The 20,316-nt window shown below is 39.7% G+C and overlaps 1 protein-coding gene across 1 annotated transcript in view; it reads right to left on the reverse strand.

Moving 5' to 3' along the window:
- LOC124622290 (calcium/calmodulin-dependent protein kinase type IV-like) overlaps window positions 1-20,316 on the reverse strand; it is a 601,039-nt gene that overhangs the window by 15,616 nt on the left and 565,107 nt on the right. Inside the window, exons 8-9 of the mRNA XM_047147960.1 lie at window positions 19,426-19,558; window positions 9,279-9,422 (exon numbers count right to left, since the gene is read on the reverse strand). Coding sequence (XP_047003916.1) covers window positions 9,279-9,422; window positions 19,426-19,558 — 277 coding nt within the window. The remainder of the gene's footprint in view (window positions 1-9,278; window positions 9,423-19,425; window positions 19,559-20,316) is intronic.

Here is a 20,316-nt window from a genome sequence, read left to right on the forward strand (position 1 = left end):
ACATTGAATGATACATTTGAATTTTTTCCATTTGTTCTCCACATCTTCATCCTCATCACTGAATATTTGATGCCGACTGCTGAGATATTTTGAAATTTTTATCCTGTCACCCTTGCTGAGCAAATATATCTACCTACCTTTCTTAACATTCATTATGGGACCTGTTGTCTAGATGCGGTCACAGCCTTATGATCACTGATAACTTCCTCTACGTTAACTGATTCTAAGTTTAGATCTGTTTGTTGCCATGAGGCTTAAGACGTTACCCTCACAAGTTGGTTCTCTAACTGTCTGCTCAAGGTAATTTTCAGACAAGACGTCCAGAACAATGCCACATGATTCCCTGTCTCTGGTACCAGTTTTGATGGCATAACATTTCCAATCTATACCTGGCAAATTGAAGTCACCCCCTAATACAATGGCATGCTCAGGAAAATTACTGATGTTATTCTGCAAGCTCTCCCTGAAGCACTCTACAACTACAGATCCTGGCCCAGGTGGTCTATAAAGGCACCCAATCACCATTTTTGACTGACTGTTCTTTCATACTCAATTTTGCCCAGATTAATTCAAATTTGGAATCTGTGATAACCTCGCTAGATTTTATCAAATTTTCTACTGCAATAAACATGCCACCACCATTGGTTACTAACCTATCCTTATGATAGTCTGAACTTAGGATTTCATTGTCACTGACATCTGGTTTCAACCAGCTTTCTGTTCCCAATACTATCAGTACATTATAACCTTCATTAAGTGATACTAATTCTGGGACCTTTCCTCGGATGCTCCTGCAGTTTACTAAAATCATATTAATCTTTTCTATCTCTGATCTGTGAGGACCAAGATTCTCTGAGGTTTCTATGGCTGATTTAACAGGTAAATCATGTTTGCTCCAAAGGGAGTGGTCCTCTAACCTAAAAAAGCCAAATATGCACACCACATGTACTCCATTACCCTAGTAGCCACTTCCTGCATGTAGTGCACGTCTGACCTATTAAGGGGAACCCTACAATTCTGCACTCGATAGTGGAGGTCAAGAAATTCACATACGATACTGTCACAGAGCGATCTGAGCCTCTAGTTTAGACCTTCCATTCTGCTCCAAACCAGAAGACCATGATCAACTCGGGGTGCAATGCTACAAATAGACAGCTTAGCATGCACTCTGCATGCATTGCTAGTTCCCTTCACCAAATCAGCCAGCCACTGAACAGAGCAGAGGATGGCCTCAGAACCCAAACAGCAGGCATCATTTGTGCTGACATGTGCTACTACATGCAGCTGGTTGCACCCAGTGCGCTTGATAGCTGCCAGCAGGGCCTCCTCCACATCTCGGGTGAGACCTCCTGGCAAACATACCGAATGCACACTGGAATTCTTTCTCACCTTGCCTGCTATCTCCCTGAGGGACTCTATCACCCACCTGACATTGGAGCTCCCAGTGACTAGCATACCCACCCTCTGTAGTTGTCCCGACAGGGCAGGAAAATTGACCGCTGGCCCAACAGGAGAGTCATCCCATGCTGGCTCAGAGTTATCGTCAACACTGGGAAGCACATCATACCTGTTGCTAAGACATAGGGAGCCAGCTGCATGGCCAGCTCCCTCTTTTGCCTTCCACCAGTGACATGCAAACCCACCACTGTCTGCCACCCACTCTGGAGTGAGGACGGACTGGTCAGATTTTACATATCAGAAGCTGCAGTGACGCCAAGGCCACCAGCAGATTCCAGTGACACCAAAGGTGTCACAGGTCTTGTTACTTATGCCCTGACATCACCCCAACTTCAAGCATTAGCTAGAAGCTTGTCAACAGTAGCCAACACAGCTTCAAGCTGTTTACAGACAGGAGCCAACTCTCCTTGTGTCCTCTCAGAACAAGCACAGTTTCTAGCCATATCAACTGTGTATAAAATAGATATGAAGTCTCACATGATGCTACTGAGTTTGAAAATATACCAAAGGAGAATAAAGTAAAACTAAAAGTTGGTGTGCAGATTTATCAATGAACTCTGAGACCACAAGCTATTAAACAGAAATAAATTTCTCTACACAGAAAATTTACACTAGGTAGCCACCCTACACAAAGATGTGTACAAGACTTATGCAAAAACAAAAACTACAATTAATTTTCTAACCACTAGTCTACAATTTAAAATACACATGTACAGTTCACTTCTTTGCAGAAGCACATGAACAAAAAGCAAAGACTAAATTAATTTACAGTTCATCACACAAGTGCTGCTGCTGCTGCTCTGCTGCACTTCTCTCGGCTCAGCGGCAGTTGTGGCCCTGCTGGAACAGGTGGTGATGGGGGAATGTATGGGACAGGTCTTACATCTAGGTCTATTACAGGGATATGAGCCATGAGGTAAGAGTTTGAGAGCAGGGGACAAATTATTGTGTAGATCCAGTGGATGGTGGAATACCTTTGTGGGAGGGATAGTGGACAGGACATTTCTCATTTCAGGGCATGATGAAAGGTACTTGAAACCGTGGTGGAGAATATAATTCAGTTGCACCAGGTCTGGGTGGTACTGGATTATGAGGGGAATGTTCCTCTACAGCTGGATGGTGAGACTTTGGGAGGTGGTGGGAGACTGTAAAGATAAGGCACAGGAGATTTGTTCTTGTACAAGGTTGGAAGGATAATTATGGTCTGTGAAGGCTTCAATCAGACCATTGATATATTTCAAGATGAACCGTTTGTCTCTGTAGGTGCAGCAACCATGAGTGGCTAGGCTGTGTGGAAGGGACTTGGTATGGAATGGATGGCAGCTGTCGAAGTGGAGATGTTGCTGGTGGTTAGTATGTTTAATATGGACAGAGGTACTGATGTAGCCATCTTTGAGAAGGAGATCAACATCTAGGAAGATGGCTTGTTGGGTTGAGTAGGACCAGGTGAAGCAAATGGGTGAGAAGCTCCTGAGGTTCTGGAGGAATGTGGATAGGGTGTCCTCACCTAAATCCAGATCATCAATGAATCTGCACCAGGTGAGGGTTTAGTATTCTGGATGTTTAGGAAGGATCCCTCTGGATGGCCCATGATTATATTAGCATAGGATGGTGCCATGCAGTTGCTCATAGCCATACCCCAGATTTGTTTGCAGGTAATGCCTTCAAAGGAGAATTGTGAGTGGGGATATAGTTGGTCATGGCAACTAGGAAGGAGGTTGTTGGTTTAGAATACATTGGCCATTCGGAAAGGTAGTGTTCAATAGCAGTAAGGCCATAGGCATTAGGGATGTTAGTGTAAAGGGAGATGTCATTAATAGTGACAAGCAGGGCATCATGTGGTAAAAGTACAGGAACTGTGGAGAGTCAGTGGATGAAATGGTTGGAATCTTTTATGTAGAAGTGTAGATTCCAGATAATAGGTTGCAGGTGTTGGTCTATGAAAGCAGACATTCTCTCAGTGGGAGCAAAGTAACAGGCCACAATGGGGCGACCTGGATGGTTGGATTTATGGACTTTAGGAAGCAAGTAGAAGATAGGAATGTGGGGAATGGTAGGGGTGAGCAGAGAGATGGACTCTGGACAGAGGTTCTAGGAGGGGCCTAAATCTAGAAAACTTCACAGAGTTCAACAGTACCTCACCATTCTGCAAAATCTACACCCATTGTCCAATGATGAAGATGTTATGTCCACCTCAAAACAGGTCAGTTAAGTGCCATTACCTAATTGTGCTCATTTGATCACATCCAGCATTATTGACAGTGTCTCCATAACTGGGTTGTCCATTGATGATAGTGTTACAATAACATCGATTGCTGTGCCCTTAGCCACCACTTCCAGCCCATCCAGTCTCAGACTATTTGTACCCTCTGTGATGGGACAGTTCATAACATCAACACCACCCCCAGCCCATCGGTCTGCCATTGCCGACCTTGCCTGCCTCCGCACAGACTCAAAGCAGCAAAGGCCACCATGGAAGAACTCTTACATGCTGGTATTATATGGCCATCCAACAGTGCCTGGGCTTATGCTATCAAGGTAATCATCAAAAAGGTGATTGTGTGACGACTGTTGGTACCTGAACGCCCAGCATATAATAGACAGCTATCCTGTACTGAACTTACAACACTTCACACACAAACTTGGGGTGCCAGTATATTCAGTGTTGTTGACTGTGAAAGGGGCAATTTATAGATACCTATGGATGACGAGAATATACAAAAAACTGCAATAATCAGGCCATTCGATCTGTTTGAGTTTTATTTATGGCATATGGACTAAAAAATGTGGTCCAGACTTGGCACAGATTTATTGACAGCCTCCTATTTAATATGTCCTTCTGCTTTTATCTGGAGTGTCTTAACATATGGATGTGAACCATGGACTCTGGGAAAGGCAGAGAAAAAGAGACTGGAAGCAATGGAAATGTGGATATGGAGAAGAATGACTAAAACAAGCTGGGTAGATAGAAAAAGTAATGAACGCTGCTAAATTATATAGGAAGAAGAAAATAAAAAAAATGATAGGGCACATAATGAGACACCAGTTCCTAAAGAATGTATTTGAAGGAAAAGTTTTAGGAAAAAAACCAAGAGGCAGGCCAAGAGCAACATATTTTAATAACATCAAAGAAGATATGGGGATAAAATCGTATGAAGAATTGAAGAGGGGTGACAATGGAGAGTGGGTCATGGCTAAATTGACAAGGCATAGCCTTTAGTTTATGATGATCTGCTATGCTTACCTAGGTGACGTGATAATTTTCTTGCAGCCTCCCAATGAACATGAGATTTATTTACACACTGTGTTAGACAAGTTAGCAGCACATGGCATAATCAATACCATTATATGCCAACTTCAGCAATCACATGTTACCTTCATTAGATATTTGGTTGACACTTCAGGGATATACCCCATGCTGGAGAAAAATCGGAACAAATCTGCCTCCTCCTCCCCCCTCCCCCCACCCTCCCCTCCCTCAGACAACCACAAACTACAACACTACAACATTTACTCAGAGTCATCAGTTATCAGGTTTTACAGGCATCATCTCCCCTCCCACACACTGCTGAAACTCTCTTGCTTCTGACCTAGCCACTGCATGGCAATAACACCACCAATGAACAACACCTGATGTGTATGCTTGAAAGATTAAATCTAATCTCACAAAGGCTGTCATCCTTGCCCTTCTGTTGTGGGATGTGTACCTTGTGATCACTGCAGATGCCAGCGATCATGCAATTGATGTGGTTCTGCAAGAATAGATCACCAGTGCAACAAAACACTGCATTTCTTCTCTCAAAAGCAAACCGATACTCAGAAGAAATGGCTGACTCTTGATAGTGAGCTCCTGGCCATCTACAAGGCAGTCCACTATTTCCAGGATGACACTGAAGGATGCCCTCTAATCATTTACATTGACCACACGCCTCTCACAGATGCGATCAGAAACCCTTGTGTTAACACCACACCAAGTCATGCTTCCCACTATGACCTGGTTTTCGAATTTACCAGTGACATCAGACATGTCTGTGTTTGGAAAATATAGTCATGGACTACCTGTTTCATTTACTGGTCACATCTACTCAGCTGGACTTTGATCTACTCACTGATCCTCAGGTCACAGATCCTGACCTACAACAACTACTCGCTAGAAAAAACACTGGGCTACAACTACAACAGCACACACTGCCTGGACCCATCAAACCTGTTTGGTGTGATGTGACATGTTTGACTTGTTGCACAATCTTGCACATCTTGATGTATGTCCCACCCTCAAATTAGTCATGAAACTCTTCATCTGTCCCAGTGTTAGGCATGATTGCACTGCATGAACCAGGGCCTGCATCCCTTGTCAATTTCTCAACAGACAAAGCTTGGACTTTACACTCAACCCCCCCCCCCCCCCCCCCCCCCCGCCCCACCCTCATCCAAAAGGGGGATTTTCAACACATTCACATTTATTTAGTCAGGCCACTCCCTGAGTCACAGGGATAATTGATTGTACAACACATTGGGTTGAGGCCAACCTGTTACCGAACATTCCAACTGACACAGTTGCCAAGGCCTTTGTTTGCATCTGGATTGACAGGTTCAGCTGTCCTACATTGCTGATGACAGACAAAGGCTGAAAATTTGAGTCTCTCTTGTTCAACGAACTGCACCAACTTTTTGGGTGCCATTATTTTCCCCACAACTGCTTATCCCACCCTGTCAAATGACCTAATGAACTGATGGCACCACATGCTCAGGGCACCATTAATCTGCCACTCACAGTCATGGACCAATGCCCCACATGGGTACTTCTAGGAATTAGGATTGCTTTTAAAGAAGATTTGAATGCCTTGCTTGCTGAGGTCTATATGGTCAGCTGCTCCATTTGTCACTCAAGGTGTAGATACACTGGATGATAAGTATTTGGAACTAGTGCAACATGCAAATGAGCATGTATGCAACATTTGTGTACCATTGCCTACCCATCATGCAAAGCCTACATTTGTTCATAAGAACTTAAATACCTGCTCTCTTGCTATGCTGTGCACAGGTGCCATCAAGCTGGCTTTGCACCCCCACTACAGTGGCCAACACCACTTAGTCAAGCAGGACACCTACACATTTGACATTATCATCTTAGGAAAGACCATTGCAGTGCCCTTAAACAGACTGAGGCCTGCATGGACTTGAGCTGACTCCTTGCATGCATGCCCTGCATAGGCAACTCCACAGCAGACAGACAATTACTACAGGTACAACTAAATATGACTGACTTTCTGCCAGAAGATACTGATGTCACCATTCATGGCTCACTGTTAGTCATCTCTGCCCCACTATAGTCTCCAGGTCAATCAAACATGCCACACCCCTGCCCTCCTTCATCGATACGGTAGGTTTAACATCTCGCTTCATGACGGATGGAGCCCTCATCATCACCAACCCTGTATATGCTGCTCTCACAGCTGATGCTGAGGATGATGCGGCCTCTACTACCACAATGCCAGCTTTTGTCATCATGCCGGGTATGATGCCTACTCCTCCATTGTGATGATGATGTCACACCTCCTGCTGCCTTACGAGTCACAGACCATCAAATCATCTACACTGCACTGCTGTCCCCTTCTCCTCAGCCTTCAGTAGCTCCTCTCACTTTGTGCTTTGGCTATGCACTGCACCCACCAGTACAACTTGTCATTTATGACATTTCAGCAATTTACGGCTCCACCACACTGACATTCCACTGGTGCACATAGCTTTCTACCACATACTCTGCATTATGGTGGGGGGGCGTCTCTGGGGAGGTAGCTCTGTGGAGTTGCCCAGAACAATCTCACTGCCCTGAGGTAGCTCAACTAACCTCTATGGACCTGCACTTAGTTCGCTCTGATCAATGATTGTGACAACATACTCTGTACCCTGTAGGGCAATAAAATATATTAGTATGAAATGGTAGACCTGTTAGTTGTTATTATATGTAACTACTATCTTAAGTACCATACTTCCAACACCTCAAGCCTTCAAGGGGGCCATGTATTATAACTTTTAATTCCATCCTATTTTGTATGTGTGAAATGTTTGTGAAATAACTCTGTAAATTATTCACCTCTGCTCTTGCTTTAAATTTACACATTTATGTGACTGTACCAACACCTGAAACAACATACCTAATCACTGGACTATTTTGTTCATATTTTATTTTTGCGCTTAGGACTTTTGTTATTACCTTGTGAGTTTTGTCTTTCACTGTCTGGCTCCCATTAAAGGAACAGATGCCATTCTGCTGTGCTCATTGTAAAGATTGTTATGTACATGGTAATTAGATTTTCTTAATATCATAGGAAGTTAAATTTATTCTGCCTTTTATTTCTAACAAATGCCATGCCATTTTTATACAGTTTTTAATTTGTATGATGTGTTTGCAGTGATTGCAGCTGGAACAGAGGCATTGATGGCACCATGTTAGTGGACATTAATGACAAACACTTTTTATATTCAGTCAATACTTTTAATTGCGTCTTATGCTATACATCCCTGAGATACGTGGACCAGTCATTTTATTTGTATCTTGCAGGATTTTCATCTGAGCTATGCAAAGAATGATTCGATCATTTGTCTGCTAACAATGATGTCATCATGCGGCCTACACCAGTTGGGCACAGGTCCCATAAAAATATAAAAGTTTCTGATGGTGGTTAATTTCCCTTATATGTTGCATTCTCAGCTGCACGTCAAACTTGTTATGAATCGTTGACTGTATTACCATCTCATGACACATATCCTTTTTTTCTGAATTTATATTAAATAATTGAAATTACTGTTTTTAACCTATTTAAGGGTACCAAAATGTCAGTATGTATCAATAATTATTAACAGGTACTTGAAGAATAAACCAAAAAGATCTGCTACATTATTGAATAAGAAACAAATTAAAGCAGTGATACGAATGAGACTGAATTCCTGTAAAATTGCTGTGACAGAAGTGGTGACATATTCCACCAAATTTAATGATAATTTCCTAAGAGTGACTGTAAACATTGGAGCTAAACAACAATAGATGGACTGATGTTCATACTTCATATACCACTGTCAGGCCCTATGGAGGTTAATCCACCCACTTTCTCAGACAGAAATCCTGTGTTACTACAGGTATGTGTACAAAATAACAGCAGTAATAGCTAATAAATTAAGCATATGTTCTGGATGTTATAGACTTACTTCTAAATACTTAACTAAGAAACTATGTGATATCTCTCATAACTATGACACAGTTCACAGATGAATTGTTGGACATTAGCGCCAATGGGCACAATTTTTTGCCAGGTGACCACATTGCCTTCATCAAATGCGCTGACAAACTGTTCGTCAGTGATCCTGTCGATGGCAATGTGATCACTTGCCGAAATATTGTGCCTGTTGGTCACTGACTATTTCATCAAGAATAATATTGGTAGAAGTTGAAGAATCACATATACACAACAGAATAAAACATAAATCACTACCTGTTAATAAATACAGTATTAACAAATAACACATGTTACTTTTACAATAGACGGAACGGTCATAGTTTTTTTCTTGCTATATGCCACTTGCTATTCTCATGAACAGAAGGTGAAAATGTACTACATGTTACAGCTAGAGATTCCCTCAGCTGAGAAACAGAAGAAAATTCTGGAGAAAATAGTTCAACTATAGAACTGAATAGAAATGTTACCTGGAATCTTACAGTAAAAGACGCAGAAGAAAAAGGAGAGAGGAATATTAACAATGTTGGTTTGAATCCATTCCATTGATTTGATGTACATGAAGTTTTTGATAAATAATGTTACCCTAAATTTTCTCTTGGCATTGAACTCCTGCAGTCGCTTCACTGTGCTGATTAGATGCTTGTAACCACCAGATTCGCCTTGCACCCAAGGATGATTAAGTGCTTCTTCTGCTGAGAGACGACTCGATGGATCCACATGAAGAAGCTGCAACATATATTGTGACATCAGTATGTGTTTTAATCATAATTGTTGAGTCATGTTTATATTTCATGTTCTTCTGAAATGTTTCTTTCAGACCAGTGTAACCCAGTTTCATCATTATTTTTTAAACTGAAGACACCAAGTATGCTGAGACACATTTACATCATGAACAACTTAGAACAGATTTTTACTAAGTATGTTAGAAATTTTTGTTTTACTTGATGGTTGTTGTTGTTATGGGTGTAGCAGGAAAAGCATTTCTGAAAAGGAGAAATTTGTTAACATCAAATATAAATTTAATTATTAGCAAATCTTTTATGAAAATATTTGCCTGGAGCATAGCCTTGTGTGGAAGTGAAACATAAAAGGTAAAGAATTCAGAGAAGAAGAGAATAGTACCTTTTAAAACATGGTGTTACAGAAAACTCAGCTGCTCTTCACTCTACTCTATCTTGCACAAGCCTCTTCATGTTTCAAGAACTACTTCAAAATACAACACTTTGAAACTCATTACTGTACTCATCCATTGGTCTCTCTCTTCAGGTTTTACTCCTCATACTTTCCTCCAGTATGAAATTGATGATTCCTTCATGCTTCAGGATGTGTCCTATTAACCAGTCCCTTCTTTTAGTCAAGTTATGCAATTAATTTCTTTTTTCCCCATTTGATTCAGTACCTCCTCATTAGTAATCAATCTACAGACATAATCTTTAGTATTCTTCTGTAACACCATGTTTCAAAAGATTCATCTGAACTGAACTGTTTATCATTCATGTTTCATTCAGTACAAGGCTACACTCTAGACAAATACTTTCATATAAGTTAAATTTATATTTGATGTTCACAGACTTCTCTTTACAGAAACGCTTTTCCTGCTACAGCCAGTCCACATTTCATATTCTCTCTATTTCAGATATGGTCAGTTACTTTGCTGCCCAAAGTGCAGAACTCATTAAAAATTTTTAATGTCTCATTTAATAATCTAATTCCTACAGTATCATCTGATTTAACTCAAATGCATTCCATTATCCTTGTTTTACTTTCATTGATGTTCATCTTATAACCTCTTCCACACCTGACTGTCAAACTCTGACAGACTATATTTATAGATGTAAATCTGTTCCAGACCTTCACTGTCACCCCAGTCTTAAATGATCTATCAGACATTCATGGAGAGCACCTCCCTCTATGTGACGATAGACCTCTCAAGAGAACAACATCCTCCTGGAAATCAATCAGACTTATGAATAAGGAGTCTCTGGAAATTTTTAACCATAAACTGCAGCATGAAGATTGGAGTTTAGTAAACAGGGCAGGTAATGTTGATGCTTAGTTTAACATATTCATAAATGAATTCTTATCACATTTTGAAGAAGTTTTTCATAAAAAGTTTGTTAGGAACAATATTTCCTTGTCCTTAAAGAAGCCATAGGTCACAAGTGGGATTAGACAGTCATGTAAATCAAAGGGGTAACTTTATATTGCAGCTAGAGTGTCCAAGGACACAGAAATAGCTAGCTACTTTAAAATTTATTGGAAGATCCTAAAGAAAGTGGTTCCAATATCAGAAGCACAGTATTATGAAAAAGAAATTGATAACTCTAATAATAAAATGAAGACTATTTCACATTAAGCTATCAGGGAGACTGGAAGGAATAAAAAAAAAAAGACCTGTAGACAGCTCCAGAATCACACAAAAAGGGAATCTTGTACAAAATCCCGAAATCATAGCTGATAACTTCAATAAGCTCTTCCTGTCAGTGTCTGAATTAGTCAAATGCATATAGTAACTGAAATTGAAAGAACAGTTGCCTCCATAAAAAATAAAAACTCCTGTGGAGTAGACAATATTTGTAGCAAGTTGTTAAAACAGTGTTGTGCTTCTGTAAATGATACACTGCATCACATCTTCAATGCCTCTTTGCAATAAGGAATTATTTCTGAAAGACTTAAGTATGCTCTGGTCAAGCCTCTGTTCAAGAAAAATGATGCTACGAATTTCAGGGCAGTATCTCTCTGGACTGTTTTTTTTTTTTTTTTTTTTTGAAGATACTTGAAAAAATTATGTATTCTAAAATTTTAGGACACCTGCATAAATTCAGTATTCATAGCAAAAATCAGTTTGGTTTCCAAAAAGGTCTCTTAACAGAATAAGCAATCAGTTTCCTTTAATTTACATCTATGGTCACAAAATTTTGTTAACAGATTACTGGTTTTGGTCTTTAATGACCAGCATCAGATCTTCAGCATTTTTGCTGCAGATCTGATGATGGTCATTAAAGACCAAAACCAATAATCTATTAACAAAAGTTTGTGACCATAGATGTAAATTACAGGAAACTTATTACATATACGGGTCACTGTTTTTCATGACAGTGTTGCAGCTTGTGAAAGAATAAGCAATCTATGCTCTTATAAATATGGTTTTGGAATCTCTAAATGAGAAAATGGTGACAACAAGCTTACTTTGTCATTTATGTAAAGTCTTTAACACTTTGAACTACCAAATACTGTTATTGAAGGCAGACCATTTATGAATACATGGTGTAGCAAATATCTCAGTATAGTCACACCTGAAAGACAGGAAACAGAAAGTAGTCGAACAATGGAAAATCCAGAATGGAATGTACCAATATTAGAGAAGGAAAGTTGCTACTTGCCATATAGCAGAGGTGCTGAGTCACAGATAGTCACAACAAAAAGAATCTCACAATTATAGCTTTCAGGCATTAAGGCATTTGTCAACAATGGACACACATACACATACACACTCACACAAATGCATCTCACACACATGACTGTAGTCTCAGGCAACTGAAACCACACTCAGAAAGTAGTCTTAGATAGATTAAACAATTTGTGTGGTGGCATGGCTTCATCAGAATAGAGAGGCATTAACTGTGGATTGCCACAAGGATCTATTATTGGTCCTTTACTATTCCTGATATTTATAAATGATTTACCTCATTCTACAATGATATAATGTAATTCTACCATCTTTGCACATGACACTAACATAATGGTTAATGGTTGTAAATGTAAAATGTTCAAGACTCTGTTAATTATAATCTTATATATTTAATCAAACAGTTTCCTGCTAATGATCTTTCACTAAACTTTAGTAAGACTAACTTCATTCAGTTCATTTCCAACTGCCAAAATTGAGGAAGAAATAACTGTTAAAATATGACACACAGGTAACAGAAAGAGTTGAAGTAACAAAGTTTCTGAGAGTTAAGACTGACTGTAGAGTAAACTGGTCTCATCATATTTTAGATATTTACAAGATTATCAATTTTTACTCTGTGAATGATCTCTGACCATGGAAGCTTAAGCACTGCAAAAGCAACATACTATGGTTACTTCCATTCATTGATGTCGTATGGAATCATTTTCTCGGAAAATCAACCCCTAGCACAGAAAATATTCATTGCTCATAAGCCTTTTGTAAGAGTGACATGTTGCAGAAGCCTATTATGGAAACTTTCAGTTATTACAACTACATCTCAATACATATATTCACTTACATGTTTCATCAGTAAAAACACTGATTTATGCCATTGTAGCTGTGAATACCACCAGTACAATTCAATGGGGAAGCATGATTTTCACAATGAATGTAAAAATTTGAAAGAAGTGCAATATTCTGGTATAAATACATGTAATGCTCTTCCTCAAGAAATTAAATGGGAGATAGGCAACAAAACTACATTTAAAGAGCTTCTGAGGTAATTTTTTTTAGCCATGTCATTTCACAGTTTGGAAGAATTTTTAAAACACAGTGAAAAACTGCCTTAAAACCTCAAAAAACCTGTAACAAATTTATGGAAAGGAAAGTTGCTATTCACCATACAGCAGAGATGCTGAGTCACAGATAGACATAACAAAAAGACTGTCACAAATAAAGCTTTCAGTTATTAAGGCCTTCATCAACAATAGACCCCCCCCCCCCCCCCCCCCCCCGCACACACACACACCCCTCACACATACGACTGCAGTCTCAGGCAACTGAAACCACACTGCAAGCAGCAGCGTCTGTGCATGATGGGAGTGACAACTAGGTGGGAGTAAGGAGGAGGCTGGGGGGGGGGGGGCTCATGTGGTGGGGGAGGGGACAGTGAAGTGCTGCAGGTTAGATTTTGGGCAGGGTAGAGGTGGGGAGGGGGGGGGGGGCAGTAGTGGGAAAAGAGAGAAGTAAAAAGACTGGGTGTGATGGTGGAATGACAACTGTTTAGTGCTGGAATGGGAACAGGGAAGGGGTTGGATATATGAGGACAGTGTCTAACAATGGTTGAAGCCAGGAGGGTTATGAGAACATATGATGTATTGCAGGGAAGTTCCCACCTGCGCAATTCAAAAAAGCTTCTGTCAGTGGGAAGGATCCATATGGCACTGGCTGTGAAGCAGTCATAGAAATGAAGGATGTCATGTTTGGCAGTGTGTGCAGCAACAGGGTGGAATCACTGAACAATAAACAACATTGCAAGACATTTCGCGCACGGTCTGTCAGTGAACAATGTCATGTTTGGTGCCAAAAGGTGGCCTAACAGCAGGCACCAGCACATATAATTTCAGTGCTCTGTAACATCATTGGATGATGTTTCCAGACATAGTTTTCTATCCTCAGTTTGTTCCTCATGACATCCTCTACAGTAACTTGAAGTTTGTTGGTACTTTTTGTAACACCCTGTATCTTGCTTCCACCTTTCAGCTTTCCCTTCTTTGCTTAATAATTTTCCATCTGAGCTCTCTATATTGATACAACTGTTTCCTTTTTCCCAGAGGTTTGCCATTTTGCAGTTCCTATCAGCCACAGTTTTTAGAGATCTGTATTTCATTTTGCCTACTTTATAAACTGCAGTTTCATATTTTTTCCTTTCATCTATTATGTTCAACATTTTTGCATTGTCAAATGATTTCTACTGGGCTTTGTCATTTTGCCTTTTTGGTCCTCTGCTGTCTCTACTATTTCATCTTTCAGGTTTACTACACCTTTGTCTTCTATTGTGTTCCTTACACATACAATCAATTATTGCCTAAATAACATTGTTGAAACTCTCAACAACCTCCAGTTCTTTCAACTTGCCCAGGTCCTACCTTCTTAATTTACTATTTTTCTGCTATTTCTTCAGTTTTAATATGCAATTCATATTCAAAGAATTATCATCAGAATCTACATCTGCCACTGGAAATGTTTTGTAGTTTTAAATCTGGTTTTGGAATCTTTGTCTTATCATTACGTTAATCATTTTGGAGCCTTCTCGTATCTCTACATCTCTTCCACATATGCAACTTGTTTTTAATGCTTTTTTACCAAGTATTAATGTTGGTTAAATAGTAGTCTTTACTGTATTGTTGAATATCTAGAAAATCAAATTTCTTACCCAATATCTGCTAGCAACCTGTTAAAGGTTTTTACACTAGATATAAAACTCCAGTCTAAATTCTAAACTAGCACACAGAATCTGTGTGGAAATTATGTTTACTTCCAGCTTTGTGGAGCCGGCCGTTGTGGCCGAGCGGTTCTAGGCGCTTCAGTCTGGAACCGCGTGACCGCTACGGTCGCAGGTTCGAATCCTGCCTTGGACATGAATGTGTGTGATGTCCTTAGGTTAGTTAGGTTTAAGTAGTTCTAAGTTCTAGGGGACTGATGACCTCAGATGTTAAGTCCTATAGTGCTCAGAGCCATTTGAACCAGCTTTGTGGTTGCAAATTTCACAGTTCATCCAAAATTATGTCTTATCCTGCCACCTGGAATTCATGGAAGTATCTTACTAACAGAAAAGAAAGGAGCATAGGCTGCAACTGAGAGATGAAGGAAGGACTTATTTGCAGGGAATTCATTTTAGTCAATAACAGTGTATAAACTGTGATGGTATATAAGTTCTTAAACATCAAGTTCGCATTCCCCATACTGTGAATCTTGCCTTGGTGAGGTGACTTGTGTTCCTTAATGATATAGTTAGCCATCTTGTAGGTGCAACTACAACAGAGGGATATCTGTGGAATGGCCAGACAAAACAAAGGTTCTTAAAGGGGAGCAGCAGCCTTTTGAGTATTTACAGAGACAATAGTCTGGATAATTAACTGATATGGTCTTGTAACACTAGTCAATATGGAGTTCCTCTGTTGGTACTGCAAACAGCTGAAAGCAAGGGGAAACAATAGCCATAAATTTTCCTGATGGCATGCAGCTCTACTGTATGGTAAATGATGATGACATCCTCCTAGATAGAAACCTGTGGGGTAAAAACAATATTATGAAATGGATAGATTGCTACTCACCATGAAGATGACCCATTAAGTTTCAGACAAACACAACAAAATACTGATACACATTGTACTCTTAGCCAAAGCCTTCTTCCAAAAAGAAAAGAAAACACACACATTCATACAGGCAAGAGTACCTCATGCATACATGCTTGTGTGAGGTATGCTTGCTTGTGTGTGTGTGTGTGTGTGTGTGTGTGTGTGTGTGTGTGTGTGTGTGTGTATGGTATTTTTTTTTTCTTTTCTGAAGAAGGCTTTGGCTGAAAGCTCACAGCTCCATGCTATTCATCACTCCAATCATTATAGATCATGATGTTATCACAGTGACAACGATTAATAAAGTTAATAAATGCCTCAAGAAGGCTAGGGGAGTTTTTATGCTGGGAAGAGCAGTTAAAGTATTGTTGAAATCATACTTAGACAATGAATGGAGATCATTTAATTCCAGTATGTTGGAAACAGAGTAACCCACCAGGGTAGCCGAGAGTGTTAATGCACTGCTTCCTGGACTCAGATAGGCATGCTGGCAGCTTTCCAAAGCTGTTTCACAGAGGAAGACTGCACTGTAGTTCCTTCTCTAGATTGTCACACAGATGACAAAATGGTAGATATCGAAATAGATTACAGAGGGATAGAAAAACAATTAAAATCACTCAAAAGAGGAAAGGTCACTGGACCTGATGGGATACCAGTTCGATTTTATACAGAGTATGTGAAGGAACTTGCTCCCTTTCGTGTAGTGGTGTACAGTAGGTCTCTAGAAGAGTGTAGCATTCCAAAAGGTTGGAAAAGGGCTCAGGTCATCCCCATTTTCAAGAAGGGACGTTGAACAGATGTGCAGAACTATAGACCTATATCTCTAACATCAATCAGTTGTAGAGGCTTTGGGACATGTATTATGTTTGAGTATAATGACTTTTCTGAAGACTGGAAATCTACTCTGTAGGAATCAGTTTGGGTTTCAAAAAAGACAATCGTGTGAAACCCAGCTCATGCTATTCGTCCATGAGACTCAGAGGGCCAAAGACACGGGTTCCCAGGTTGATGCCATGTTTCTTGACTTCCACAAGGCATTTGATACAGTTCCCCACAGTCATTTAATGAACAAGGTAAGAGCATTGGACACACACCAGTTGTGTGATTAGATTGAAGAGTTCCTAGATAATTGAATGCAGCATGCCATTCTCAATGGAGAGAAGTCTTCTGAAGTAAGAGTGATTTCAGGTGTGCCACATAGGAATGTCGTATGACCATTGTTTGCCCAGTGCTTGAATATTGCTTACCAGTGTGGGCTCAGTACCAGATAGGGTTGACAGAAGAGATAGATGTCCACTGACTGTTGTCAGTAGCGAGCCAGTGGGTGTGTTGGACCTTCCATTGAGCTACGGACCCCCTTGAAGATGTCTCCCGCAGTCGGAGACGAAAAGTTGGGAATCGACACAGAATTCGTCAACCGACCATGGCATAATAGCCCAGATAATTATAATGGACATGATATTTCTGGCCGTGAAAGTCTACATTTTGGTAGAAGAGATGGAGCAGCACGCTTCATTACAGGATCATTTAGTAATCACAAAAGCATTACAGAGATGATAGGTAAACTCCAGTGGAAGGCTCTGCAAGACAGACACTCAGTAGCTTGGTACGGGCTTTTGTTGAAGTTTTGAGAACATACCTTCACCGAGGACTCAAGCAGTATATTGCTCCCTCCAACGTATGTCTTTCAAAGCCACCATGAGGATAAAGTCAGAGAGGTTAGAGCCCACACAGAGGCATACCAACAATCTTTCTTTCCATGAACAATACGAGACTGGAATAGAAGGGAGAACCGATAGAGGTATTCAAGGTATCCTTGGCCCACACCGTCAGGTGGCTTGTGGAGTATTGATGTAGATGCAGAAAGTTTAAACTGACTGCAAATTGCACTCTGGAGAAGCATGTGTCAAGCAGGTGAATTAATAATGGAAGAGACTCACTGTGGTTTACTGATAAATTTCAGAAAAATGCTGTAGAGCTTAGAATCTTGCACTCTCAGTTCAAAAAATGATGTGCAAATAATGACAGGCAAAAATTAGTAGAATTTGTGTATGCACAAAATGACCACACATGAAGCATAAAACTTCCACCTTCATACCTCAGTGAAACATCTTGCTGAGAACCTCAGAAAATTCTGGTCCTATGTAAAATCACTAAGTGCATTGTAGGTTTCTATACAGTCATTCATTGACCAATCTGGTGTGCCAATACAGGACAGCAAAAGGAAAAATGAAGTTTTAAATTTCATGTTTGAAAAATCAGTCATGCAGAAGGATCTGACTGGCACACAGTTTACTGTATGGAGGACATAGAAACAGATATCCCTGGCACTGAGAAGCAATTGAAAGAGTTGAAAACAAATAAGTTGCCAGATCTGGATCAGCATCCCAATTTGGTTTTACAGAGAGTACTCTTTGGCATCGGCTCCTTACTTAGCTTGTCTTTATTGAGAACTTCTTCTCCAGTACAAAGTCCCAATGATTGGAAAAAAGTGCAGGTGACTCCTACATATGAGAAGGGTAAAGGAACAGAAGCACAAAATTACAGCTCAATGTTCTTAACAATGATTTGCTGCAGAATTAGTGAGCATATTCTAAGTTCAAATATAATAAATTTCCTTGAGACAGAAAAGTTTCTGTCCATGCATCAACAAAGATTTAGAAATTTTTTGCAGAATTCAGCTTGTCCTTTTCTCACATTATAACCTGTGAAATATGCATCAAGGGCAACATGCAGAATCAGTATTCCTAGATTCCTGGAAAGCAACTGACACTGCACCACATCGAAAAAAGTTAATGCAGATCTGACCACATGGAGTAGGTTCCCAGATAAATGAGTGGCTTGAAGACGTCTTAAGCAACAGAACACAGTATGTTGTCTTGGACAGTGAGTGTTTGTCAGAGACAAAAGTATCATAATTAGAGACCCATGGAAGTGTGATAGGACTGCTCTTGTTTTCTATTTACATAAACAGTCTGTCTGATAGGGTGATCAGCAAGCTGTGATTGTTTGCTGATGATGCTATAATATACAGGAAAGTGTCATCATTGAGTGACTGTAGGAGGATACAGGATGACTTAGACAGAATTTCTGTTTGACAAAAGGCAGCCTGGTCTAAAGGTAGAGAAATGTAAGTTAGTGTAGATGAGTAGGAAAAACAATTCTGTAATGTCTCTGTACCATATTGGGGTGTGCTGCTTGACACAGTTCTTTTCATTAAATATGTATGCATAATGTTGCAAAGTAATACAAAATGAAATGAACACATAAGGGTGGTAGTAGGGAAGGTAAATGGTTGACTTCAGCCAGAAAAGATAAGAGGAAATTGTTCTCATATGTAGGTGTATAGAGACTCAGTTTTCTCTTGCTCCATTTCTGATTCAGAAAAGAGAAGATTGGTAATGCTACATAGTACTGTCCATTATGATGTGTGTGGTGGCTTGTAGAGTAAGCATGAAGCTATGATGGTGGTTTGGTGAAAATAAAGCTAATGCTCTTTGGAACTTACCAGCTATCTCTCAAAAGATAAAACATCTTTGCTCCTCCATTCCTACATATTATACTTTACACTGAAAATCAATGTCAGATCACTACTTCTGAAATGTGAACATTGTCATAAATTAATTGATAAATGCAGCTGAACAATAATCAAATCATTACTGAATTAGGTAAAATACTTGTTTAATATTATTGTCAGTACCTGTGTAATAAGCTCTTTGGCACTGTCAGACACTTCTTCCCATAATGGAGAAGTAAAGTTTGGGGGCTCAAACATGTAGCTGTCTCTTTCAGCTTCACTGCTATCATTCCAGTATGGTTCAAAACCACAAAGCCTGTGAAAAATAAAAACACACAATAATGGATGAAGGCATCATTTATATTTCCCACAAAAGTCTTATTGTCACTGATTACCTTATCAAAATATTACCTGCCACCAATATTATGAATTGTATTGTCTCATGTGAGACTATTTAAAAACGGTTCTGAAAATTTTTAATTTTAAAGAAATAAAACTGAAGTGCTGGTAGCAATAAGTTTATAATATACAATGTACATACACAAAACTGTAACATAAATAAAAACTGTACTCAGCTGGGTGACAAACACAAACTACACCTTTTTGTGAAAAAAGCCCCAGATTAAGTTAACACTGAAATATAATGAGATGAACATAGAAGTGTACTTAAGATAATGTTAGTGACTAAGACTGGATAGAGAGGGTATTCATGTAGAACTACTTGGAGCATTAGACCAAGCTCAGATAATGAAGAGGCCTCAAAGAAAGTGACAATCTGTAAATTACTACCAGAATGTCTCTCTAATATTGACACAGTAACAGTTTGTCAGAGATTTTGCAATGAGCATAATGACTGGTCTCTGGGAAGCTGATTTGTCATATCATGGCATTATGTCTCATACTGGGCATTTTATTATGACAGTGATGTGTGTGTGGAATCTGTGTAGGGTCAGGGTCAAACATGACAAGTGGGAGATAGATTATGCTATTTGCTAAAATAAGCACCAGCTAAGCTCTGTCTTGTACTGAAAACCTTAATAAACAATAAGGCTTGATTCATTGTGATGGAAAGCT

Source organism: Schistocerca americana, chromosome 7, assembly GCF_021461395.2.
Source record: "Schistocerca americana isolate TAMUIC-IGC-003095 chromosome 7, iqSchAmer2.1, whole genome shotgun sequence".
Taxonomy (NCBI): Eukaryota; Metazoa; Arthropoda; class Insecta; order Orthoptera; family Acrididae; genus Schistocerca; species Schistocerca americana.